Below are 26,448 nucleotides of genomic sequence, written 5' to 3'. Positions count from 1 at the left end.
ATCTGGGAAATGCTGCCCATTTTTTTCCTCTTCAGGGGTTTTGTTGTGCATATTATTAAATTAAAAATTCTGGAAAGCCTCTCAGGAAAGAAACCTGCTTCACTTTGTTTAATCAACTATTCTCTCATCTATTTGCCTGTGGAAACTACCTTCCCCTCCTCCACCTTTTCAAACCAAGTAACACATATAGGCATTACATTGAGCTGCGTTAGCTTTTCCCAAAGGCTTGAATGAGGAGGGCGTCAAACGGATGAGCTGACTTCCAATGGAGCGTTGGAAGCGTCGGCCTCTGGCCTTTGAATCCTGAAAAGCCATGCAATCTAGAGGAGTTCCTAAGGGGTTCGCTTCTTTGTTGGTGCAGGAAAGGCAGAAATTGGAGACCCCATAGTAATTCAACAATCAAACTCTCTTCCTTAGATTTTTTCCAAGTCTCAACAGGACTCCTAGAGGATATCAGAGTCCATCCTTCCTGTAGGGGCCCCACAGCCACGGGAGCTTACTTAGACTGACAGAAATGAGTCCCTTGGGCTGATGCACAGAAACCAAAGGGCAGGCGTCATGGTTCAGAGGAAGAGCGGAGGGTTGTAGTCAGAAAAACAGGGTGTCATTGTCTTGTCTCTACCAGGTAGTCATCTTGATCCCTGGGCAAATTCCTCACTCTCTCTGACCTTCAGTTTCTTCATCTATGTGATAGGGCCAATTAAAGCACTTAGCTCAAATGGTCGTGAAATTCTTATTAGAGATATGAAAGCATTTTTAAAATATGGAGTGCCATATAATTGCTAATTAATTTTAATCTTCATATCCCATATTTTGGAGGTCCACTAGTCATTCTAGTTTTCATTCAACATCTTGTCAAATACTATTGAGCCACTTACCATGTACCAGACACTGGGTTAGGTGCTGATACAGATCTGATAAAGCAAATCTAGTCCCTGACTTCATGGAGCTTGCATTCCATAGTGGGAGACATATGATAAGCAAATATAGGCACAGATCAGTATGTCAGTATAGTCCTCTCTCCTCAGGTACTGATGTGATATTTTAAAAATAGGCTTATTGCTATAATCTACTGTACGTAGATGCATATGGAAGGTAAGTAATATTCATGAACTGCTATCAGAAAATTAGTTTGTCAGTTTAAATAAAGAATACGATTATTAGTATAGAATTGAAAGAGGCCTAAGGAATAATTTATCTCGATCCATTTTATAGATGAGGAGAACTAGAACCCAGAATACTGGAGAAATTTACCCAGTCACAAATTTTGCTTTTGTATGTATATGTGTAGGAGAGAGAGAGAGAGAGAGAGAGAGAGAGAGAGAGAGAGAGAGAGAGAGAGAGAGAGAGAGAGAGGGAAACCAGAATTTTGAGGCCAGGGCTCAGAACCCAGCTTTTCCTCCCCCTCGTCAGCTTCCCACTCTGCTGGGTCCCCCTGAAACGAACTGTAAAAGCTGGCTTCTGTTTTAACAGTGTGTGATGATTATCACACTTGATACAATGTGTTCCAATTACAAGAGATTGGAAATGCGGCACAATTGATTTTTTCCCCAAACTTTGCTCCGAGTAACAAGTATTTTAATAGATGTTAATAGGTTATCACTTTTTGAGTTTCTTGGTCAAATTAGTTTAGGAAACCCTGCATACTCTCCCACTCTACTTTAGAAATCCATACATGATGTGATAATGTAAAAAACCATGCCTGCAGTAAGGAAAGCTCTTCAACTCTGCTCAGCTCAGCATTTCCCAGACTTATTTGACTACAGAATCTATTTTGAATTATTTTAACAACGTGATCAATGTGCTGGGTGGGCAGTGCATGCTTGGCATTAACTTGGTTGGCTTCTTGGTAACGTTTGTAAAAGCCTGATAGAAAATACACCGAATTCAGTCACACAGTTTTAGAAAGGGCAGTTTCCTGGGTCTTAGGATCTCAGGCTGACTGAGGATGTAGGAGCAACACTATCCCTTTTAGCCAAGGGCTGGGATGGGAAGCACTGGGAGCTTAATGGAACCGATCTCTTTAAGTTATTGGGGTTTTTTAAATTATCATTTTCAAGCCTTTTAAAAATTATGATTACTTTTATTTTTGCTTTTAGGCATTCACAAGCCCAGAGTTCTCCAAAAGAGTATGATGTCTCCACAGGATATCCAAATAAGGTAGCAGCTGGATGTCTCAATTTCGAAGTAACTGTGTATCTTTATTTCAGACTCATCCCAAGTTGGGTCTGAAGTCTGTCCTTGGCTGCTCGGTCCAGCCATCTGAACACGGAACTGTTAGTGATATTTTGAAGTCTTTGAGACAAAAGCCTAGCTCACTAAAGAACTTGGTTCAGCAGAGAGACAGGGAGGTACAGTGAAGAGAGAATCAAAAGCCTGGAGTTCGCTGCTGAGAATAAATGCTAGCCGCTCCCCGAGGTGATTTGTCTGTGCACTCCACTCTCTACAGATGTTAGAGCCTCTTTCTGAGCAAGGACCCGGGGTTCTTTGGTAGCACTTTGATATCCTGCTTGAATTCAATATGTGAAATGGAGGCGTCTCTCTGTGACTTGGAGCCCACAGCAGGCTTTGAAGTCTGATCCAATTTTTGCTGCCTACTATTTGATGTTGAAAGGATGAAATGAAGAAAATGTACAGTTTTTGCCAGTAACTCTGCTGAGCATATGTAAGATTAAAAAAACAAAATCCTTTGGATGATGTACTTAGAAATGTTAAGTAGATTAATACCTTCCTATAGGTTTTCTTTTTTCTTTCTTAGGGATAAACGTTAAGTAGAGGAGAAAATCAGCACGTAGCTATTTTTATATTCTGGACTATAATTAATTAAAGAAGGGGCCAGGTTAATGTGCTCAGAGGAAAAAGTAAATGAATGAAGTAAAGGATGTCAAGACTTTGCTACTATTTGTCCCCAAGGAGAGCACCTCCACTCAACTGTAATGCAAGACCACGGCAACGGATAACATGACCCCCAAATACTTAGCTTCCTCCCCATACGATCAGGGTCAGGGGCCCCTTAGTTAAATGGAAGCCATGTCCTTGAAGTGGTCTTATCCGTGGATAAAAATAACGTTTTTCTTACTGGGTCTTTCTGAAGCACTCGGCGTCTGGGACTGAACTGCCGTCTTCTCGGACATGCCATGCTGCTCCGGGTCGCCCAGGACCGAGTCCCTCGAGGGGAGACCCTGCAAAAGCTGGTAAGAAGAACAGTTTGATTGCTTGCTACTTCTACCTTTTGCCTGCCTGTGCACTTTTAGTGAGTTACGTGGGCAATACTGCTTCGAAGGCAGGACTCAGATAGTAATATGAGCTAGTGTCAACACAAATTTCAAGTTTGGGAAGCCATGAAGACTGGGAGCTGTTTGCCCACTACCCATGTCATGTAAGTTTACTTTTCTGAAGGAAGAAAAAATGGATAGAAGATGCCATACTCTTCCTTTTAGGTGTAAGAATCTTACACTAAGAAACTGCTTAAAACTTGATTTTGTTAAAGGAGAGATAAAAAAAAAAACAGCTGACCAGCTTTCAGTGGAGCAGATTATTCAAGGCCAACATCTAGGGCTTGGTAAAGAATATGGATTTAGTGAGTAGGTCAGCTCTCCTGGCAACATGGCCATTCTTCCAGCACGAATGCAAATATCTTGCCACAGTTATTTGAGAAATAACTATTTCTGGCCCCTTTTCTAAATGATTTGCTATAGACTATGGCAGTGGTTCTCAACCTTTCTAATGCCGCGACCCTTTAATACAGGTCCTCATGTTGTGGTGACCCCCAACCATAAAATTATTTTCGTTGCTATTTCAAAACTATAATTTTGCTACTGTTATGAATTGTAATGTAAATATTTGTGTTTTCTGATGGTCTTAGGTGACCATCTAAATAGAAAATAATTTTATGGTTGGGGGTCACCACAACATGAGGAACTGTATTAAAGGGTTGCAGCATTAGAAAGGTTGAGAACCACTGGTCTATGGTAAAAGTCATTTGGGGGGCTTATATGTGGCTAAAATCAGTACTTCTGGAAAATTAAATAGAAGCGTGAGTATCAGAAATATTTATGAACCAAAAGATACTCAGGACAATGTCATTCCAAAAAAACTTTTCAACTTAAAATACCAACTTACTGCCGGCCTTATTTATTTTTCTGAAATATGCAGTAGTTTCTCAGGTCTGTCCAAATTGCTTCCTTGTCATTTTTTTTTTTTTTTTCAGTGAAAAAGTAGTACTATAAGTGGGAAATGTATAAAAAAGTGTGTGGATATTTGTCCATATGGAACTTAAAGTTCTGGAGAAAGACAAGAGAGGGATGAGTGTATCATAGCAGAACTTTTAAAATGGATATAGAGAAAGTGATAAACTTGTCAAAGGGAATATTTTCCCCACAGCCAGGCTGTTCAGGAATAAGGCCAGCATGAGGTAGAGGTAGGATTAGTGCAAAAAGAGGAAAATTTTGGGAAAATGCATTGTGGTAGAACAAAATCCATTATGTAAGAGTTTAGTTGATGTTTTTCTCTATCCAAACAGAACATCTTTATCTTTTAATTGGGGGTGTTTAGACCATTTACATTTAGTGTGATTATTGGTATGTTTTGATTTAAATCTATCATCTTGCAATTTGTTTCATTTTGACTGTTGTTTCTTTTGGCATTCTTCTTTAAAATACATGTAACTGTAAAATACATATGAAAAGAAAATGTTTAGGTATGATTGATTAGTCAGAGGCACACATTCTGAAGTCAGATCTGCCTAGATTCAAACCTCTGCTCTTTTGTGTATGTTAATAAAGTTACAAAATTCCTTACCTTATTTTACATATGTAAAATGAAGGAAGTAGTGGTTAGGGTTAGGGTTAGGGTCAGGGAAGTAGTGGTTTATAGCTGATGGATTATACTGAGGAATAAATTAGCTAAAATACTAAGTATAGGGCATAGCAAAATGTCTATGGTGTGGTAATTTTTGTTATTGATATTATGTAAATGAAAAATTAATCTATAAGTATGAATAATAAAGAATCAAATACCTATTGTAAAGCATTACGTTTTAGTGGGATAGTTCAAGGGAAGTTAACATATATTGTATTTGAGCTAAATATTAAAGAGAACTTGTTGGATTACTCCCTACTACTATCTCAGGACATGATCATTAACAGTTATTTTTCACAATCTTTAGAAAAGTAACCCATAAAGTCAAACTTACTGTTTCACATTTGACATGCTATAAATGGCTCATATGTACTTTCCTGTCATAATTATTTCTTCCTTCCAACCTAGATGGTTTCTATTGAATTTGCCACCATTACCATTACTTCTCTTTTTACTCTAGTGGTCTTCCTACCTTCATTATTTTCCTCCTTCAATGTCTCTTATGCACATGTGCCTGAGGAGCTTTTCTAAAGCATACCCTGATCATCACATTTCCTTCCTTCATACTCTTCAATGAATTCCTATTGCCCCACCATCAACTCGCCATCAAAATTATATTATTTTCAGGCATGCAGCATAGTGGTTAGACATTTATATAACTTGCAAGGCAATCTTTCTAATCAGTCTAGTACCCATCTTACATTATGCATAATCATTACAATATTATTGACTATACTCCCCATGACTATTTTGTAACTGCAATTTGTACTTCTTAATCCCTTCACCCTTTTCACTCAGCCCCCGCTCATCTGGAAACCATTAGTTCTCTGAATCTATGAGTTCATTTCTGTTTTACTTGTTTATTTTATTCACTAGGTTCCACATAAGTGAAATCATATGATATTTCTGCCTTATTTCACTTAGGGTAATACCTTCTATTCCCATCCATGTTGTTGCAAATGGCAAGATTTCATTATTTTTAATGGCCAAGTAGTATTTCATTGTGTGTATGTACCACATCTTTATCCATTTATCTATTGTTGGACACTTAAGTTACTTCCATATCTTAGCTATTGTAAATAATGCTGCACTTAACATAGGAATGCATGTATCTTTTTAAATTAATGCTTTGGATTTTTTCAGATAAATACCCAGAAGTGGTATTATAGAGTCATATGATAGTTATATTTTTAATTTTTTGAGAGACTTTCATACAGATTTTTGGAATTTGCAATCCCACCAACAATACCTTTTCTCCACATCCTTGCCAACACTTGACCTTTGATATATTGATGACAGCCATTCTGATAAATGTGAGGTGATATCTCATTGTGGCTTTAAGTTGATGATTAATGAATTTTTATATGTATATTGGCCATTTGTTTGTCCTCTTTGAAGAAATGTCTATTCGGGTCCTCAGCCCATTTGTTTAAGCAGATTCTTTGTTATCTTGGTGTTAAGAAGTCTAAGTTTCTTTGTATGACATTCAAGTCTGTATCTGTACTGGTCCGAATCTTATTTTCTAGTACTGCCTTCTATTGATCTCTTTCTCTCATTCTGTGCTTCAGAATATCCAAATTATTCTCTATTCTTCAAGCATGCCCAGTGTGTTCTTTTTCTCCTGTGTGACTTTGTTCATGCCCAACCAGTCCTTCTTTCCTGTTCATTCTCACAGTCTTCTCCATTCTTCAGAATCCACAGTGGCTACTCCTCGTGCCCTTTGACATTTCTTATGAGTGCCCTTTGACATTTCTTATGGTACTTACCACATCCTGCCTGTACTATAGTTATTTTCTATATACCAGGTCCAGTGGGGTGTGGGAGGAGGCAGAGTTTAAGTAATCTGAAGTTACGCAGTCAGGCCAGCTCTGCTCAGGGCAGACATGCAAAGAAGTGTTCAAATGTGGGGCTTGGACAAAGGCTGTCATCAGGCACTTAGTCAGAGTCTCAGAAGTCTCTCAATTGGTCCATTTAAGCTTTACATGGGGGAGAAAAGCACAGCATACCCAGGAAGTGCATAATACGAATCACTTTGCCCCTACTCTGAGCAGTGAAATTATTTAGCTGAACTGACAGACATATACACAGATCTTACCTGATTTTACTGTGTAAAAATGTATTCCTCAGGCATTTGTTCTATTTATTTATTCAAGAAACAATTATTAACACTGAGTGCCAAGAACTATTCTGGGCCAGCACTTCTCAAACTATTTTGAAAGACCAGTTTGGGGTTTATTGTATTCATTTTCAATTTACAGTTGATAATTTTATAATAATTTACTAGATAGTTGCACACTAATGTGTTGTGTCAATATAAAATTGATCAAAACTTTTCTAAATTTCTTACTCTAAATTAAATTACTCTCTATTTCTTTGTTCATCTTGTTGGGATTGATAACAAGCTGTGGCCCATACAGTAGACCAGGCATGGTGATAAACCAGGGAACAACAGTCAGAAATTTCTGTTGCCCAGCTGGCTTGGCTCAGTGGTTGAGCTCTGACCTATGAACCAGGAAGTCATGGCTTGATTTCCGGTTAGGGCACATACCCTCCCACCCCCTCAAGTGTGGGTCATGCAGGAGGCAGCCAATCAATTATTCTCTCTCATCATTCATGTTTCTACCTCTCTCTCCCTCTCTGGAATCAATAAAAATATATGTTTTAAAAATTCCTATTCTCACAGTGCTATGTTCTAGCAGAAGGAGGCAACACTTAAACAATAAGCATAACGTATAAGTTGGTTTATGGGATGTTAGAAGAGTAAAGTGTTGTCAAGGAGAAAATAGAGCAAGGAAGGTTAGGAGTGACAGAAGTGCGGAAGACTGGGTGAGGGTGGTGTACTTGGCTTCATTGAGAAGCTGGGAGGTGGGGAGCTAGTTAATCATGTGGATGTCTAGGACAAGAGCATAACGGGCAGAGGGAATAGCCGTGGCAACAGCTCCGAGGAGAGAACGTGTGTGGGATACATGAGGCGCAGAAAGAAAGACAGTGTGATTGGAACTGAAAGGGCAAGGACGAGAGTGGTAGGAGGTGAGGAGCCAGATGATGCAGGTCCGAGTTTCTCAGTGTCCTGATGCAGCAGGTCTGGCTGGCTCCTGAGATTCTGCGACACCAGTGAGCTTCCGGGTGGTGCTGATATTGTTGATCGGAGGTCGGCATTTTGAGTAATGAGGGTAAACTCAGTGAAATGGGGAGCCACTGAGCATTTCAGCAGATGTGACCTGAATTATGTTTTAAAATGATTACTCCAGGTTCTGGGTTAAGTATAGACTAAAACATCATCAATAAATGAAATACCATATATAAGAGGCATTGTCCAGGAAGCTGAAACCTATGACTTTAAGAATACCCAACACAATTCTTGTTCTTAGTTATCTCAGGACATGATCTCAACAATAATGCAGAGAGATCCTTCAATATGATTGTCAAATGGGACCACCTACCCTTGAATTAAATGACCCTCAACCATTATGGTTTTTAGTTAAAGAGCCTCCTTATTTTTACTTTCTTCTCTCTCAACACAAAGCTGATTTTATTTGCTATTATTAATGTGCTCAATTTTTGTAGCATACTTTCCTTCCCCTTTTCTCTTTTTCTCTTTTTCTGTGTTTAAAATACAGGCTTTCAACATTTTTCTGCAGTTAAAAAACATTACGGATCTGAGAGGGTAACTGAGGGAATCCCTCTGAGTAAAAGGAAGGAAACTGCCACAAAGTACCGTGTCTACTTTTGACACATGTTAGGTACCTTGCCTCCATTTTCTTTATTTAACTTTAAAAAAATTTTTTTTAAATTATCTTTATTGTTGAAAGTATTACAGATGTGCCCTTTTTCCCCCATTGACCCTCCCCACCCGCCACCCCACACCCACTCCTCCTAAGCCTTGACCACACTGTAGTCTTAGTCCATGGATACGCATAGATGCCTATAAGTTTCCCGGTTAATCTCTCCACACCCCACCTCTCATCCCAGGCTTCCCTCTGAGATTCCACAGTCTGTTCCATGCTCTGTATCTCTGTATATATTTTGTTCATCAGCTTATTTTGTTCATTAGTTTCCACATCTGAGTGAGATCATGTGATACTTATCTTTCTCTGACTGGCTTATTCCACTGAGCATAACACTCTCCAGGTCCCTCCATGCTGTCTTTAGAGGGTAAGAGACCCTTCTTTTTTACTGCTGCATAGTATCTATTTTCTATTTTTTATTTTATTTTTTTTAGATATATTTTATTGATTTTTTACAGAGAGGAAGAGAGAGGGATAGTTAGAAACATCGATGAGAGAGAGTCATCCATCAGCTGCCTCTTGCACACCCCCTACTGGGGATGTGCCCGCAACCAAGGCACATGCCCCTGACCAGAACTGAACCTGGGACCTTTCAGTCCACAGGCTGATGCTCTATCCACTGAGCCAAACCAGTTTCGGCAGTGTCTATTTTCTTAGTGTAAAGTACACAAGCTTGAGTGTAACTTTGCGACCTGCCTGTTCAAAGACTTCCATTTTCTGCCCCAGGTTTCCTGTGATACCTCACCGGAGTAAGGCAGTTCTGCCCTTGGGGATTGTCCCGCCTACAGGTGTATAAATTATATTGCTTTTTGTAAGTAAAATTCATTGCACGTACTAAGACTAACTTTAATTATAACTCATCTTAAAGATGGAGCGTGGTACATTTTTAGGGAGCTGAGGAGCAAACAGTTCTATACCAGCCTCCGGAGGGGGCCCTGTGGGCATGCAGAGCACTGGGTTATAGGAGAGCCACAAGCACCTCGTGTCAGATCTGCCCGTTTGCCGTCCACTCCACTGCTGAGCAAGCCACACACACGTTCACCCAGCTACTTCTCTAACGCCATCAACTCCCTTATTTGCCTTTACCTTTCTTAATGTTTGTTAATAAATTCTGTGATTTTGGCATAAGTTCACCCAAGGCTAACTTGAGCTGTCTGATCCTTGGAACTCTTCATCCTTAGAGTCACCAAACATCTCAATTTTTCTGGAACTGAAGAATTTCCCAAGATATGGAATTTTCAGTGCCAACTCCAAGGCAGTCTCAGGCAAACTGGGACAAGTTGGCCACCCTATCATAATCCTGGAAGTTGCACTCGCATCGGGAGGGACTGTTTTGTAAAAATGAGACCACTGTGTCAGGCAAGACCAAGCCTTGGCTAGTGCTGCAGAAATCGCCTCGCACTGGCTGCCTGTGTGTGGAAGGGGTTGCGAGAAGTTTGCCAAACAGCAGCCAGAGGGATCATAAAGGGCTCAGCTGTCGCCCACTGGACAGGGAGAGCAGTTCGTCCTGCGGAGCTCAAAGGCAACCTTTTTCCTGTTGGGGAAGCACATGGAACCCAAACCCTACGCGGGGGAGTGCTCCTGGGCTTCTCTGCCTCATACCCAGTGCCTTAGGGGAGGCCACACACAGACCTCCAGGCTGCTGTTGGATTATCCAGACTATCACACGTGGATAGTCTCTGGAGCTCTGGCTCCCCCTCTTTTCTGCTCCCACTGGGCTGAGGCATCTTTTCTTCTTGCCTGGATGCCACAAGATGCACCGTAAACCAGGGAGTGAATTGGTAGTGAGTCTGATAAAGCCTTAGCCTCTGGACTGTTCTCGGTGAGATGATGAGATGGTAGTTACAGGCATAGATTTCTTTCCTTTAGCATGGGGAGGTGGAAAAACATCTTGTCAAAGGATCTTTTTAGATCTGGTGGTTCTCAAACTTCAGTGGTTGTCAGACACAGACTGCTGGGCCCATGCCATAGTTACTGAGTTTGCGGGAGCTGGTGGGGGGATGAGGGGAGGTGGGAGAGAAGAGGATTTGCCTGTTTATCAAGTGCCCAAGAGATACCATGCTGCCGATCTGGGGACCATCCTTTGAGAAGCTTTGATCTAGACCCCATCCAGATGATGTTTCATTGAACCAGAAAAAGGGAACTTTATATAGATAGCTTTCTATTCATTCGTTCTTTCTTTCATTCATTCAACAAACACTTATTGAGCACCTACTACAGGCCAGGAAGTGAACTAAGACACTTAGCAGACTAATGCAATCCAAAAATCTTGGTCTTTGCAGCTGTTCTTTTCCAAAGCAGATTTGGTAACAACTCACTGAGTGTCCTTATTTATGTCATGTGGTCTTATTTAAATCCTCAGGAAGTTGTCAAGAACAAATTGTACTTGTAGGTACTTGTAACTTTGCTGTAGAAGAAGAAGAAGGAAGTGTTCCAGACTCTGTGTCTCAATTTCTACAATTATTAGGAATTATTACCCTTCAAAGATATTTCTGTTTTATAAACTCTACTGCCTCTGCCCACCTCCTGCAAAGCAAAATTACTCTACATCCCACCAGATCTGAATATTTGCATGTATCTCTAATAGCTATGTCATTACAGTAATGTTTTCTCCTTGGCTTTCTGCAAAGGGCTGTAGGCAAGGCCAGCATAAGGAGTGTGTGGTTTGAGCCTTATGGACCTGAGGGCAGAGGATGGAAGGAGAGGGAGGAGGGATTATAGCTCTTCTACTCCTAAATTCAATCCCTAATTTAGTCCTGTTTATGTGAATCATACACCTTTCCTATTTTGCTTAAGAGATTTTTCTAATTGTTACTAGGTCTGGGTTTGGGGGTTGTTTATTTTGCTTTGCTTTATTTTGTAATTTGGAGACTGTGAACAGCGTACTTTGGACATTGATTGCAGTTGCAGCCATTTTCCTTAACCGAGACCTGGGTTTAACACTGTGACTTTCTAAAGGAACTCTGCAGGATACCTCCCAAGAAGGAAAGACTCATTTTGGTGCCCTGCTTTCCCTGAGGTTTGAGGAACTGGAAGATAAGAAGGGAGGCTGCCCGCATAGGTTGGCACAGTGTCTGCTCCTCAGCCAGCGGAGGCAGTGGGATTATGACCCCATTGGAGGAGTTGAGGCTGGAGAGGAAGGTGGCTACAACTGGGAGAGCTGCTGTATAGAAGCCATAGAGGTCATTTGTCATCCCTGAGGCCACATCCCTCAGGGAAAGACTTGTGACTCTATTCTCATTCCTGCAACTTATTAAAGCACATTTCAAAGTTGGAGAGTTTTCGGACATTATTCTGCTCAGATTGTCACTTGCAAACATGTGAGGACAGTACAGCAGGAACTTTTCTGGTGCTTTCCTGAGTGCACTGGGTCAGGATGCACTTTCTGTGATGCTGAGTGAGATTCTGGCGTTGACCCAGGACATCAGGAGTGCAGCTGCCAAGCAGCGCAAGGTGCGGGGGTGGGGATGTGTGAGTCAAGTTGGGGTTCTTGGCTTCCAGAATTGAATGTTGATGGCATGACTGTGAAACGTGCCAAGAGTAATTTTATTTTTAAATTCTTTTCTTACTTGATTATTGAAACAGCACACATGCTATATAGACTACCCTGTTAACCTTAGCTGCCTAGTTAAGAGTCCTAGTTTCATTTCAAAGGATTCTTTTCAACTTTAACATACAGTTGTATAATGGTAGGAGCAGAGTGACTGTTCTTTTTACCTTTGCTTGTTTTCCAAGATAGGAGTAATAAATTCTTAAGTGTTTTTTCTTTCTTTTTAAGTTAATAGACTATATTAACTTTTAATAGTTTTGGGTTTTAAAAAATTTGAGCAGGAAGTAGAGTTTCCATATACTCCCTTACCTCATCCCCTCCCCCCAGTTTTCCATATTATTAATATCTTGCATTAATGTGGCTCATTTGTTACCATATTTATATATTATTAGTAACTAAAGTCTGTAATCCACCCTAGGGTTTAACAGCGTTATAGTCTGTGAGTTTTGACAAATATGTAATGACATATGTCCACCATTGCAGTATTAAACAGAATTGTTCCATTTGCCTAAAATCCTCTGGCTCCATAAGTTCATCCCTTTTCAGCCCCTCCCTCCCCCTGAGCTCCTGGCAACTGCTGTTTTTTGGTTTTGGTTTTGGATTTTACCATCTTCATAGTTTTGCATGTTCCAGGATGTCAGAGAGGTGAAATCAGAAAATATATGGCTGTTTCAGATTGGCTTCTTTCAGTTAGCAATCAGCCTTTAAGGTTTTTCTTTATTTTTGCATATCTTGGTAGTTTTTTTTTTTTTTTTTTTTTAATTGCTGAAAATAACCCATTGTATGGATGTACCACATTTTGTTTATCTATTCACCTACTGAAGGACATCTTGGTTGCTTCCCAGTTTTGGCAATTAAGAATAAAAATTTTATAAACATTTGTGTGCGGGTTTTAGTGTATGCATAAGTTTTCAACTTCTTTGAGTAACTACCAAAAAGTGTGATTGCTAGATTATATGGTAAGACTGTGTTTAGTTTTATAAGAAACTACCAAATGGTCTTTTAAGTGACTCTATTATTTTTATTTCCCATCAGCAAAGTATGAGAGATCCTGTTGATCCTGATCCTCACAGGCATTTGGTATTGTCAGTGTTTTGGATATTTACCATTTTAATGGGTGTGTTGATATCTCATTGTTGTTTTAATTTGCATTTCCCTGATGATGTATAATGTGGAGCATCTTTTCATATGCTTATTTTCCATCTGTGTATCTTCTTTGCTGAAGCGTATGTTTAGATCTTTTGCCCATTTTAAAATTGTGTTAGTTTTCTTATTTTGGAGGTTTAAGAGTTCTTTGAATATTTTGGATACCAGTCTTTTGTCAGATATACGTTTTGCAAATATTTCTCCTAGTGTAGGCTTTTTAAATATTCTCTTAACAACGTGTCTTTTGTAGAGCAGTAATTAATTTTTACTTATATAATTAGGGAGAAAATGTTTTTAAATAAGCCTGACACCCATCTTATCCTACCACCCACTTCCTATCCAAGAAAGTGAGAACAGGCTGAGAGGAACAAGTTAATGGGTTGTTCAGTAATTGAACACATAAAAACTGTGACATGAGCATATTACCTAAATTAAGTGTAATTAATTTTAAGTGTTACAGAGGGGCAAGGTAGACAGTCCAGAATTAAATGGGGGTGGGAGGGGCTTGCTTAAATGACTATGTGTAGAACCATAGTTAAACTTTTCTCGCAGTTTTCATTTTTATTTGACTCTTATTTCCTAGCTACTTAATACTCTCTTTAAGTAACCAGAACATCTAGAGTGATCAGGAAAACTCTGGGGTTGTCTATTTCCAGTAAAAACAGTATTTAACAAGAAAATTTATTGATTTAAATTTACAGAGGTCCGGGAGAGTGAAACGCATTTTTGTTACTCATTCATTCAGCAGATGCTTACTGAGCAGCTGCTAAGTGACAGACGCTATGTTGGGTCCCGAAGATATATAAAGGAGCCAGATTCAGGCTTTCCCTTATGAAGTTTGCCCAAAGGAGAAATGGGCAAATGAAACGGAAATAAAATCTCCTTTGAGCAGGGTGCTGATAAGAGTGAGCCCTGGAGCTGCGCTACTACAGGGATGCATTTGTAGTCTCACAGGTGCAAAGAAGGATCAGGTAGGCTCCCACCAAAGCTGAGAACTGAAGGAGGACCAGGGATTGGCCAGTGAGAAAGATGTTCCCAGCCCTCTGCCTCTTTCCTTTTCACACCTGAAAAAGCTCACATATGAGCTTGAGCTTGTTTTGTATTTCGCATTTTATAAAAATTCTGAAATGTAACATGCCTGCAGTAAAACAAAAATGTTTAAACAGAGATGAGCAGTTTGCTGAACTATAACTGCAGCTGAGATCACAAACAGAGCCTTCTGCATACTCTTACCTGATGTGATTCTTGCCTCCACCCTAGAGGTAACCACCCAAGTGTGCATCCTACATGTCATAGTTTCCTTTTATCTGTTTTTGCAGCTTTGTATAGGTGAAATCACTCGGCATATATTCTTTGGTTTCTAGTATTTTCTTCTTTTTGTCTTTTTGCATTTTTAAGGTTAATGTGTTTATTTTTATTGTTGTTCAATAAACAATAAACGGGTTCAATAAACCCGTTTTCTAACTTCATTCTTCTGTCACTGGGCTTCTGGTTGAATCGTTTTGCTCAACCTTCTCATTTTACAGAAGAGAATACTGAGTCCCATTTGGTCAACGCAGAATTCAACCCAGAGCTGTGTTCCAGGGAGAAACCAAGGATGTGATGCCTCCAGAGCAGCTCTCGGGCCCAGACTCTTCTTGACTGTTCTTTGGATGGTCAGCTGTGTTAACCTCTGACCTGCATTTTTCTCTTTGCTCCACAAAGGCATGTGGAAAAATAGAAACCTCAATGGGTTGAACATTTAACTCTATGTGCAGCTGTAGACTCTGAAGTCCGTTACATTATGCCCAAGTTATTTAATTGTTTGTTCATTGATCATTTTAGGATTTCACAGACTCTAGTCTGATTAGGCTCAAAGGCAAGAAGGCAAAATGAGGGACATAAAGCCACGCCTAGGGGATTATTGGATCAGGTATAAGCATTTTGTTAGCTAGGACTGCTGTTGGATTTGGATTAAAATTGCTTGTAATTTATAAAAAGGGAACATATATTTCATATAAAACTGTGAATATGAAGTTAGGTTAATTACAGGAGGGAGAAATTCAAGATTAACAATCAATATTAAATGAGTCTGCAGTTTTTCTCCCAACTAAGAACAATTCACAGGGATTCCTGACCCTCTACAAGTGGCCATATTCTACCTAAACCAGAACTTTCCTGAGCCCTGCTAACTATCATCCCCAAACCCTTCCACTCGCACATATTTTGCCCATCTTTCCGGTGCTTTGTTAGTATTTAAGCCTTTTATTACATTAAACTTCTCTGTTCTGTGATGTGCATTACTAGGGTCTAAGTGTGTGTGTGTGTGTGTGTGTGTGTGTGTGTGTGTGTGTAAGAGAGAGAGAGAGAGAGAGAGAGAGAGAGAGAGAGAGAGAGAGAGAGAGAGAGAGAGAGAGAGAGAGATTCTGGCAGGTTTGTTTGCTAATCCTCACCTGAGGATATTTTATCCATTTATTTATCTATTTTTTTAGAGAAAATGGAAGGGAGGGGGAGAGGTAAAGAAAAACATCAATGTGAGAGAGACACATCAATTGGTTGCCTCCTACACACACCCCAACCATGTGCTGGGAATCGAGCCTGCAATCAAAGCATGTGCCCTTCACCGGAATTGAACCTGCGACTCTTCAGTCCAGGGGCCAATGCTCTAATCACTGAGCAAAACTGGGTAGGGCATTCTCTAGCAGCTTTGAGGATTTGTCATTAAAAAAATAAGAATCCTGGATATTGGCTCAATGCATGAAAATAGAGCTTGGCACCTAATAAATGATAGCTGCTACGTTGCTGCTACTGCTACTGCTGCTGTGATTTCTCATTCATGAATTGCGAATCACTTCTCAAAGTACCTAATTTCCAAGTTAATAACTCTTCCCTCCTTCTCATTCAAATTGTCAAGTCTTGTGGAGTGTGCTAAAAGTTTTATAAATTGTACGGGTTTGTCCTCAATGTCACCACAAGTCTCAAGAGTGTATCACCTTGAACCTTTACCACATTTAAAAAGAGTGGACAATTTGTTGGCATTCTCTGTGTCTGACAATTTGTGGAATGGGAGGTAGCTATGTTTCATTAATCCACCTAAATGGTGTGAGGGTTATTTAGAGCTCCCACCAACTAAGATCCCCATTTTCTTTCTCTGCTATTCAAAAGGGTGTGTTTGGCTGCTTAGCAGTGAGCAATTAGAACAGCCAGTCTCCCCAGACATTAGGCTGCGTTTGTCTGACCTAATATACACGAAGACTCAGTGTTCCCAAAGGGACCCTTCCTTTTTAAAGGAAGAAATTAATGATATCCCTTTCAATTAAATTGGTGCCAGGCATTTTCTCTAAGCAGCCTATTTAAAAGAACAAATTCAAACAGGCCCAAGAAACAAATGCAAGAGATCTCCAAAGCTCTTAAGGGATGAGTTTACACACTGTCCTAATTTCAAAGGAGAAGTCTTTGTGCCCGGATACAATGGCTGGGCTCTCCCAATGAGCACACACCAACTTTAAATGTGGAACTCTGCATTTGGGCAGACATCAGATAAGTACAAAGAGCTCCAGGCTTGTTTCTGTTCTTAACTGATTTGCCTGCAAAGTACAGTTCACATGCTAACTCATTACACAGGGTCTGAATGTTTGGGGTAAGGGTGGGGGACAGAACCTCCCAGGATCCACTCCCAGTCTCCAAGGATCAAATTACAAAGTGTTTGCTCGGTGTGTCGGTCACTGCTATCTTTACCCAGGCCCAGAGTGGATCAGCTCACAGCATCGCCCTGGAGCTCTGCTTTCTAATTTTCAGTTTGGGTTGCCATCTGGGGAGCAGGGCTCTTCTCATCTCTTGTGGCTGCTCATTCTTTGCTCTGGCCTGCATCCTCTCATTCAGCCCAGGAATGGAACCCGGCTTCATGTGGCAGCTCCTGTGTAACACTGGGGGAAGGCACTGGGGAAAAAGTACATCACATTGTCTGTCCTCTTTGTTCATTGACAGATAATTGTCCTCTCTCCCTCCACTGGTAAAATGACTGTAGTCTCTGCATTTAAGAAATTAATTTTCAAAATTCCATTGTATCCCCATCTTTAAAATACATTTTTTTTTTATTGGTTTCAGAGAGGAAGGGAGAGGGAGTGAGAGGGAGAAACATCAATGATGAGAAAGAATCATTGATTGGCTGCCTCCTGCAGGCCCCCACTAGGATCAAGCCCACAACACATGCCTGGACCGGGAATTGAACTGTGACCTCCTGGTTCATAGATCAGTGGTCAACCACTAAGCCACACCATCTGGGCCTCATCATTCCCATTTTTAACATTTTACATATTTCCTTTGAATCTGCTCAGCCCCCAAAAGTATTTGCCTGCCTGTTCTGTTAAAGTTAACACTCTTGGTCTTGATATAGAAACTAGGAGATAGGCAGGTATGACCTTTCCTCAAAGCCTAAAAAAATCTATATATCCTATATAGTAAAGAGGTAATATGCAAATTGGCCATCACTCCAACACACAAGATGGCTGCCCCATGTGGTCAAAGATGGCTAGCAGAGGAGGGCAGTTCGGATGACCAGGCTGGCAAGGGAGGGAAGTTAGGGTGACCAGGCCAGTGGGAAAGGGAAGTTGGAGGTGACCAGGCCTGTAAGGGAGTGGTTAGGGAGTAATCAGGCTGGCAGGTAGAAGAGGTTAGGGGCAATCAGGCAGGCAGGCAGGCAGGTGAGCTGTTGGGAGCCAAAAGTCCTGGATTGTGAGAGGGATCCCAGATTGGAGAGGGTGAAGACTGAACTGAGGGACAATCCCCCACCCCATGCACAAATTTCATGCACCGGGCCTCTAATGTGTATATATATCAAGAACTGTATCAGTCAGAATCCCAACAAGAAATAGATTATACACTCAAATTAGGATAAATTGGACATTGTTTAATAAATAAATTCTTTTTAAAGACTATGAGAAGGATATATGGAAACCATAAAGGATAGTATAGCACCCTAGGGACTAGTGAGAGTGGAGCTATAACCACACTTACCTAATTGGATGAGGAAAGAGTGTGGCATTTGGAACGCAGAAGGAGCAAGCCGTGTGGATACAGGAATATTGAGAAAAGAGTTGACCTCCCATCAAGGACACAGTCTACAAAAGACAACCCCACAAAAGAAGTGGGGAAATAAGAGAGTATTTTCTCTGTCCTCATTCCCTTCCTTTTGATTTCCTGCCAGAGCTCTCTATTGGCCAAACCACTGGAAGCCAGATTAGTCCATATACATTAGCTTCTGGGGCAGAGAACATGGTGGGAATGGATGAAGAATGGATCTGGAGGGAAGGGATACTATACCATTTAAAGGGACCCAGTATAACTTCAACTGCTAATATAAAGTTTACACCTCCTCCCCCAAAGATGACAAATACTCTGAAATAGTGCATCTGTTAGCAGTTGTTCTCTGCTTCAATAAATAGACTGAAATGAAGTGATTTCCATAGGTAGATGTTTTCCTCATGTCACCAGAAGTCCAGGGAGATAAGCAGTTTCTAGCATTGATTCAGAACACCAAGAATGTCATGCAAGACAGAGTCTCTTCATTTCTCTTAGTTGTTTTTCTTAATGGTCCCAAAATAGCTGTTGGAGCTCCAGCCAATATGGCTCAGTTCTTTGCAAAAGGGCAAAAAGAATTTTCTGGGATGCCCTACCCAATAACTTCTGTTTGCATCTTATGGTCCTCCTTTATCTGTAGAGAAGCTGGAAAATATATTTGAGTTGATCACATTGTGTCCTCTATGATGTAAAGTTTCTGTAGAGAAGAAAGAATGTTGAGTAGAAAATTAGTAGTGTGTACACCGGTAGAATTTACTCAACTGAGGCACATACTAATATGCCCAGTGCATTTTTTCATGCTGGTTTCTGAACTTGGGAATTTTCAAGTCATATGAATCAAATATTTCATCCTGAAAGATCAGATTTAGTTCCAGATCCTTCTTCATGGAGTATCAAGGCCTGCAGGTAAAAGAAATGTCGCAAAGAGATGATTATAAAATTCCAAGGTAAGTACTCAAGTGTGTCTTGTGGAAATAGTTTGTGTAAACAAAATGAAGCTATTGCTGGTAGAGTCTAGAAATAGGGGCTGTAGAAAAGACACACTTTGCTAGCATGCTGGTGGAAGTGTAAAGGATACAATTGTGCAAACATGTGGTGTGGTGTATATTGAAGGCCTTTAAAAACTGTTCAGATCCTTTATCACAATAATCAACTGAAAATCAATTAAGTAAATTTGATATAGCTATAGTGTGGAATAACATGTAACTATTAAAATTACATTTACAAAGCATTTAAGATAGTATGGGAAACTGATTTTATTATCATCATATTGTAAGTTGTACACCAGTTTTGTATAAGTATTCCAATTCTCTAGGTCTCCTTTCCTTTAATAGCTAACTGAAATGGCTCGAGCTCCCGTCCTTTTATTAATTGTAGGATTTACACCCTCTACTTCATTGCTACCTGTCACCATAATACTTGGGCTGTCAGGAATACAAGTAAACAAGAGCATTCATAATACTGTTTGTGTCAGTGTAACAGCCACGTTGGAGGGCAGACTGCCAATATATCACCTGGCCCAGCAACATCTGCTCCATAAACATACCCACTGTGCATAATTGAATAAGAACAATGAAAGTTATGCATACAGTTCTGCATCTGGTTGTACTGAAGTATAATAATAACTCAATGATGTTAATTCTCGGTCACTCTGAGAATAATGGTAGATGAGCAGAAAAAGGGATACGCTTGACATGGTACCTCGTACACAGTAGGTGCTTAAGAAGTGTTTATCAAATGATAAATTAATTCAGAGGGGTAGTCTCTTCGGGGGAATTAATTTCGTTTCAAGAAGCATCTCACATCTTGCATTTTAGTCATATGTTGTAAATATTTCTAGACGACAGTCGTAGCCATGGGACTAGAGCTTAGGAGATGGGGCACAGCCATCTGTCCAGAACAGTGGGGGACTTACAGAATGGGATTTCTTTCTGCTTGTTTTATTTTTTTTTTCCTGTACAATCAAATTCATTATGAAAATGAATGCAGTCTTCAAGCAAGACTGGAGACAGAGATTAGTAGTGGGCCCTGGAAAAGTCCGTAGGGGGCAAGGTAGACTAAATCAGGTTGTTCTGTGGTTTATTTAGCTCTCTGCAATGCTTTGGATGAGGAAAAAAACTAAACTGGGTCATCTGATTGATAAGCATAATCATTTTGTGTAAATTTGCCTGGTCTGGAGAGATGGTCTCAAGCCCTGCTGAAAGGGGGAGAATAGCTTGCTTTAAAGTCTTTTCTTCTCCTCTGCTCAAACATGTTCCCTTAACATACCTGAAAAATCCAGAATCTTTGTTGCAAACAAATTTGACTACAGTAAAGATAATTTGAAATATTGGTCTTCCTATTAGCAGGTTATATAGCACATTAAAATACGCTTGGATTTTTTAAAAATATTTTTACTTATGTTAGAGAGGAAGGGACAGAGAGAGAGAGAAACATCAATGATGAGAATCACTGGGCATGTGCCCCTAACCAGAATCAAACCTCTCAATCCACAAGCTGATGCTCTATCCACAGAGCCAAACCGGCTAGGGCCGTGGTGGGCAAACTGCAGCTCGAGAGCCACATGAGGCTCTTTGGCCCCTTGACTGTGGCTCTTCCACAAAATATCATGGCCTGGGCTAGTCTATTTTGAAGAAATGGTGTTAGAAGAAGTTTACATTTAAAAAATTTTGCTCTCAAAAGAAATTTCAATCGTTATTGAAATTTGGCTCTGTTGACTAATGAGTTTTGCTGACCACTGGGCTAGGGCAATACGCTTGGATTTTAATGATGAAAATATGTTGAATTTGAAACTTCTGAAAACTTTATTCTTATTTTCTCAACAATTCCCAAAAGGATATGTTTAAATTACTTAATATCAAAGGCATCTAAAAAAAGAGAGTAGGATACTTATTCTTTTTTTAAAAAATATATATTTTATTGATTTTCCACAGAGAGGAAGGGAGAGGGATAGAGAGCTAGAAACATCAACCAGCTGCCTCCTGCACACCCCCTACTGGGGATGTGCCCGCAACCAATGTACGTGCCCTTGACCAGAATCGAACATGGGACCTTTCAGTCCGTACACCGACGCTCTATCCACTGAGCCAAATCGGTTTTGGCAAAATACTTATTCTTAACTATTTGTTACAAAGGAAAGGGTGAGGTAATTTCACTCAGTTAGAACACCATGCATAACAGGGTGACTAAGGAAAAATGAAATATGGGTACAGCTGGGCCAGAGTGGCTCACTTGGTTGCTGATTTGATTCCTGATCAGGGCATATGCCTAAGCTATAGGATTGATCCCCAGTCAGGGCAGGTATGGAAGGCAACTAATCAATGTTTCTCTCTCACATCAATGTTTCCTTCTTCTTCTCCCTCTTCTTCTCCCTCTCCTTCTCCTTCTCTCTTTCCCTCTCCCTCTTCCTCCCTTTCTCTTCCTTCCTTTCTCAAAGCATGTCCTCAGGTGAAGATTTTAAAATAATATATATTGGAATGGCATGATTATTTTGTTCATTTGAATGCCTGAGAATTTTTACCAAGTGAATTGTTTAGGCAATAATGTTAAAAATAAAACTTACATTTTAGTCTTTATTTTGAATATGCATTACAGCTAGAATTCCATCACTTGAATTTTTCTAAGTTCTACTTACCCTAGTAACTAAATATTATTATTCATCTTATGAAGAGAGTTATGAGTGGCCAGTGAGAAAATTCTAATTCCCTCAACAGCATTTTTTTTTTTACTGAGTTAGTACAGTTATCTACACTAAACTGGTTAAAATATTGAAATCTATGGAGTTATTAGGTCATACTGGCAAAAGAAAGCTCAGTCTTAAAAAAAAAATTATACACCAAGTGTGAATGGGTTTGGCATTTTGAAGAGGGTCTCACTCTCAGTAAGTAAATATTCTCTACATAATTTTGAAGTTCAAATGTTTCTGATTAGTGTCCTGCCGTCTTACTGGTGCCTCCTGGAAGGCAATAAGATGAGTAGAGTGCATGAGTTCCTCACATCTCCGTGATTGAGTCCAGGTTTGAGAATGGGGCAGAAACTCCGATGAAGAGCTGTAGCATTCTCTGCCTGAGTCACTGACTCAGATCCTTAGAACTTTAACATGGTGTTTGCCAACCTTCTAACCTTTAATATTGTCATATTTTTAAATGAGACACTTAGCTCATTGGCATATGGGAAACAGGTTGTAGAATTTTTGCAACAGCCTTCAGTGAAAACAATTTGAACTGTACTTATTACATTTATTGTCATGAGGGGAATGTCCTCTTATCTTTCCAGAAACTATTTCCTAAGAGTTAACATAAAATGATGCAATAGAGGGAGAAGACAGGGTGACTTATTTAGTTATAAACATGCTTATTATATCTTCTACTGAAACATAACTAGATGAGTGTTAATGGACTCAATCAGAATTTCATTAAGATCTTTATGAATTTCTTAAGTTCCTCAACTGAAAATGTATATTTGTTCCCCTATCTATGAATTTTAGGTGATGCTAGTGAAGAGTGTGGGAGATCCTAAGGTAAGGACTTACAGAAATGTTGGAAGCTCTCTTTGGATCTGAAAACCTAACATTCCTTTGCTCATATCAAAAGTACATAAAGCCCTGGCAGGATGGCTCAGCTGGTTGGAGCATCTTCCCTACACCAAAAAGGTGGCTGGTTTGATTCCTGGTCAAGGCACATACCTAGGTTGCAGGTTGGATCCCCAGTTGGGGTGCATTCAGGACACAACTGATTAATGTTTCTCTCTCTCTCTCTCTCTCTCTCTCTCTCTCTCTCTCTCTCTCTCTCTCTCTCTCTTTCTCTCTCTCCCTCCCCCACTTCTCTCTCTAAAATAAAAAGCATACCCTCAGGTGAGGATTTTTTAAAAAGTCACATAACAAAATATTTAAGCAAGTTGATAGAATACAGATCTAATCAGAAGAGCAAAGACCAAATCACTGAGCTTTGCTTCTGATCAGCATGTTTGGTTTGGGGCCTATGGCTGAGGTTGGAATGCAGTGTTCTGCCGAATGGCTCCTGTCATAATGCTGAGAAGCCTCCAGGCAGAAAGTCTGTTGGAAAAAAAATAACACAAAACGAGAGTTACAAATGGAATGTCACTGCGAGGAAAGCCACACCTTTTATTGCTTATTATAGGGAACAGAAATAACTACAAGTGTTTGGAAAATGGGCCCTTAAGTAGTCTTAACACAGACCCGAACTGTGAAAAGCTGGGTGAGATTTAGGAATGAGACAATAGAATCTCACACATTTTTATGGGCTGTCAAATAAAAATTTCATATTCCATCTAGCAACTTTTTGGAAAAAAGCAATAGTTTTAACATCACCTAGAAACAAATACATTGCACAATAGATCTTCAAGTGATATGCTGTGCACTGGCAGGTCGTGGGCAGGTTTTGCGCCCACATATTGAAGAAATGGGCAGAACTGAGCAGCCAGAGGGCCTCTGATTGCCTGCTTATGCCATACAAATAGTGTCGTTTTCTACATGTGTAATGAGATGGCCAAGGTAAAAAAAAAAAACAAAAAAAAACAACCTGCTTTCCAGACAAGTTTGCAAAATCCCTGAATTCCAAGAGAAGGGGCATATAAAATAATTTTATGAGTAAGTAGTGGCAGAAAGATTATAGTGCAGGTTCCCAATAGAACACACAATGTGTGTGGTGATAACGGGGACCCAGTGTGAAAAACAGGCCGGCGGAGGGAGGCCCAGCACCTCATGTTGGTTTTTTTTTGTTGTTTTTTTTTTTTTGCTTCCTTTACTTGACCACACTGACTCTCACAATAAATATTCCGAAATGTTCTAGCAAATGTTCAGGAGTGAGGGCATATGGAGCATTTGACTTTGTTTGTGTTTAAAATATGGTTTCCACACAGATGGCATTAGTTTCTGCCATGTGACTCTGTTTGGATCTTCTTTTGCTCAAAAAAAGAGATGAGCACATAGCTCTTTAAAACACCCAGCTACCAGGTTTTTTTCCTATGGTTTTCCTCACCATACTTGTAGAGAGAGGTACAGGCTTTTGTCCCAAAAAAACAACCTTCCCTTGTTAGCAAGATTTTAACAGTGGTGTTAGCTGGATCTTGGGACGACAGGGTTAAGGCATAAAAGGAGGCTGTGAAAATTCCAGGGACCATGATTTAAACAGTTGGATACTTAGATTCCAGAATGCAGTTACTGTACCAGGAATCTGGCCATGATACTAGAGCTGATGGAGCCATTTTTTTGAAAGGCTGGATGTCCAGTGAGGAAGGTCTACAAAAAAAAAAAAAAAAAAAAAAAGAAATTAGTGATATATGTGTCCTATTAGGTAAGTTAATGTTTAATATGCAAAGATATTTTTAGGCATCATTCTCCCATTTTCCCCTCCAACCTTGATGATGAGAAGTATGTGAGAAGAGAAAAAAGGAACAGAAACAAAACCTTAAAATCCTAAAAATTAATAAATTGTGAATATCACGTTTTTGTTTGTTAATCATTACACCTATACTTTTCTGTTGCCTGGGGCCTAAATATTATTTCATGGAACACCAGAGTGCCTCTTCTCTGAATTTAGCTTTCCATTAGGTGGGTACTTCATTCATCCTTCCAAGAGTTAGCTAAATTCAGTGTTCTACTTTTGCATTTCCCCAAGGAGGGGAAAACAAAAACAAAAACAAAGGCAGCAATATCCAAGTAATAAGCTCTTCTCTTTACACTAATGTGATATCAGGATTTAAAAAAATAAATAAATAAAGTTATCTAGCCCAGATGGTGTTATTCAGTGGTTCAGCATCAATCTATGAACCAGGAGGTCATGGTTTGATTCCTGGTTCAGGCACATGCCCAGGTTTTGGGCTCAATCCCCATTAGGTAGTGTGCAGGAGGCAGCCAATCAATGATTCTCATGATTGACGTTTCTCTCTCTCTCTCTCTCTCTCTCTCCCTCTCCCTTCCGCTCTAAAACGAATAAAAATTTATTTTTAAAAAAGGAAGTTGTGTAATAGGGCACCCACTTAATCACCAACAGCCTCTGAAGGGCGTCCTCACTGGAATCCAGGAAGCTGCACTAGAAAATGTGTTAATCCATAAGCCGAAGAGTCATCTCCTTCCGGGGATCTTATGAATGAGAGAGAGCCAGACTGACTGTAAAACCAACCTGAGTTATTTCTCATGCTTTAAGTGTTGAATTGTGATCCACAGAAAACTGAGTCATGAAAATGTCTTACTGTTTTATTCCCTAAATCCTAGAATGCAGGCCATTTCGCCAGGTTTTTATTTTCTGTAGAATTTGGCTCTTTTAACAATGTCCGTATTATAAAGGGATGTGGATTATTTGAACATGAGATTATTTGGTAAATGCTTCCACCTAAACCTAATTTAACTAATTTGGAAGAGGATTAAAGACACTCAGACACTGGTATGATTCTGGGGGGAAATCCAAGATTCATGTACTGAGCTGCCAAAATTATTGTTTCAAATGTTGTGAAATCGAATTTAGATCTCATATGCATGTTCTTGGCTGAAGAAAAAGAGTTTTCCAGTTTGGAGTGCAAACCAAATTCTTCTAGCTGCTGTAACAGGAGCATGGAAATGATGTTTAAGGAAAGGAAGACCATGCACAACATTGATTTGAAGAATTGGAGTTGAGGTGGTTTATCTTCCTTTTCTTTTAGCTTCTTCCCTTATGTTACTAGAGATACAATTAATCTTTTTTCATATTGGATCTTTGTGAGCAAAGTAACAAAATAGTCCCATTTCACATATGAGAAAACTGCTCCTAAAAGGTAAGGTGTCTTGTCCACTTGTAGACAGACACAAGACTGCACTTGAGCTTTTCTCACTGCAAGGTCTGGGCTCTGGACCACCATGAGGTTATCTCCCATGGCAAGTACAAGTTACTCAACTTAATGTTATAAGACACTGACTGAGTCCATTACAGCCGCTGTAACAAAAGTACCATGGGCTGGGTGGTTTAAACAACAAACATTTATTTCTCACCGTTTTGGAGGCTAAGTCCATGATCAAGGTGCCAATAGATTTTAGTGTCTGATGAGGGCCCA

General features: G+C 39.9%; 1 protein-coding gene across 1 annotated transcript in view; it reads left to right on the top strand.

The window, feature by feature from the left end:
* MYO3B (myosin IIIB) overlaps positions 1 to 26,448 on the top strand; it is a 331,558-nt gene that overhangs the window by 249,155 nt on the left and 55,955 nt on the right. Inside the window, exons 29-30 of the mRNA XM_036422089.2 lie at positions 2,100 to 2,160; positions 3,095 to 3,194. Of these exons, the coding sequence (XP_036277982.1) occupies positions 2,100 to 2,160; positions 3,095 to 3,194 (161 nt within the window). The remainder of the gene's footprint in view (positions 1 to 2,099; positions 2,161 to 3,094; positions 3,195 to 26,448) is intronic.

The sequence above is a fragment of the Pipistrellus kuhlii genome, unplaced genomic scaffold (assembly GCF_014108245.1).
Source record: "Pipistrellus kuhlii isolate mPipKuh1 unplaced genomic scaffold, mPipKuh1.p scaffold_m20_p_7, whole genome shotgun sequence".
Taxonomy (NCBI): Eukaryota; Metazoa; Chordata; class Mammalia; order Chiroptera; family Vespertilionidae; genus Pipistrellus; species Pipistrellus kuhlii.
This window is presented reverse-complemented; position numbering and strand designations above follow the sequence as displayed.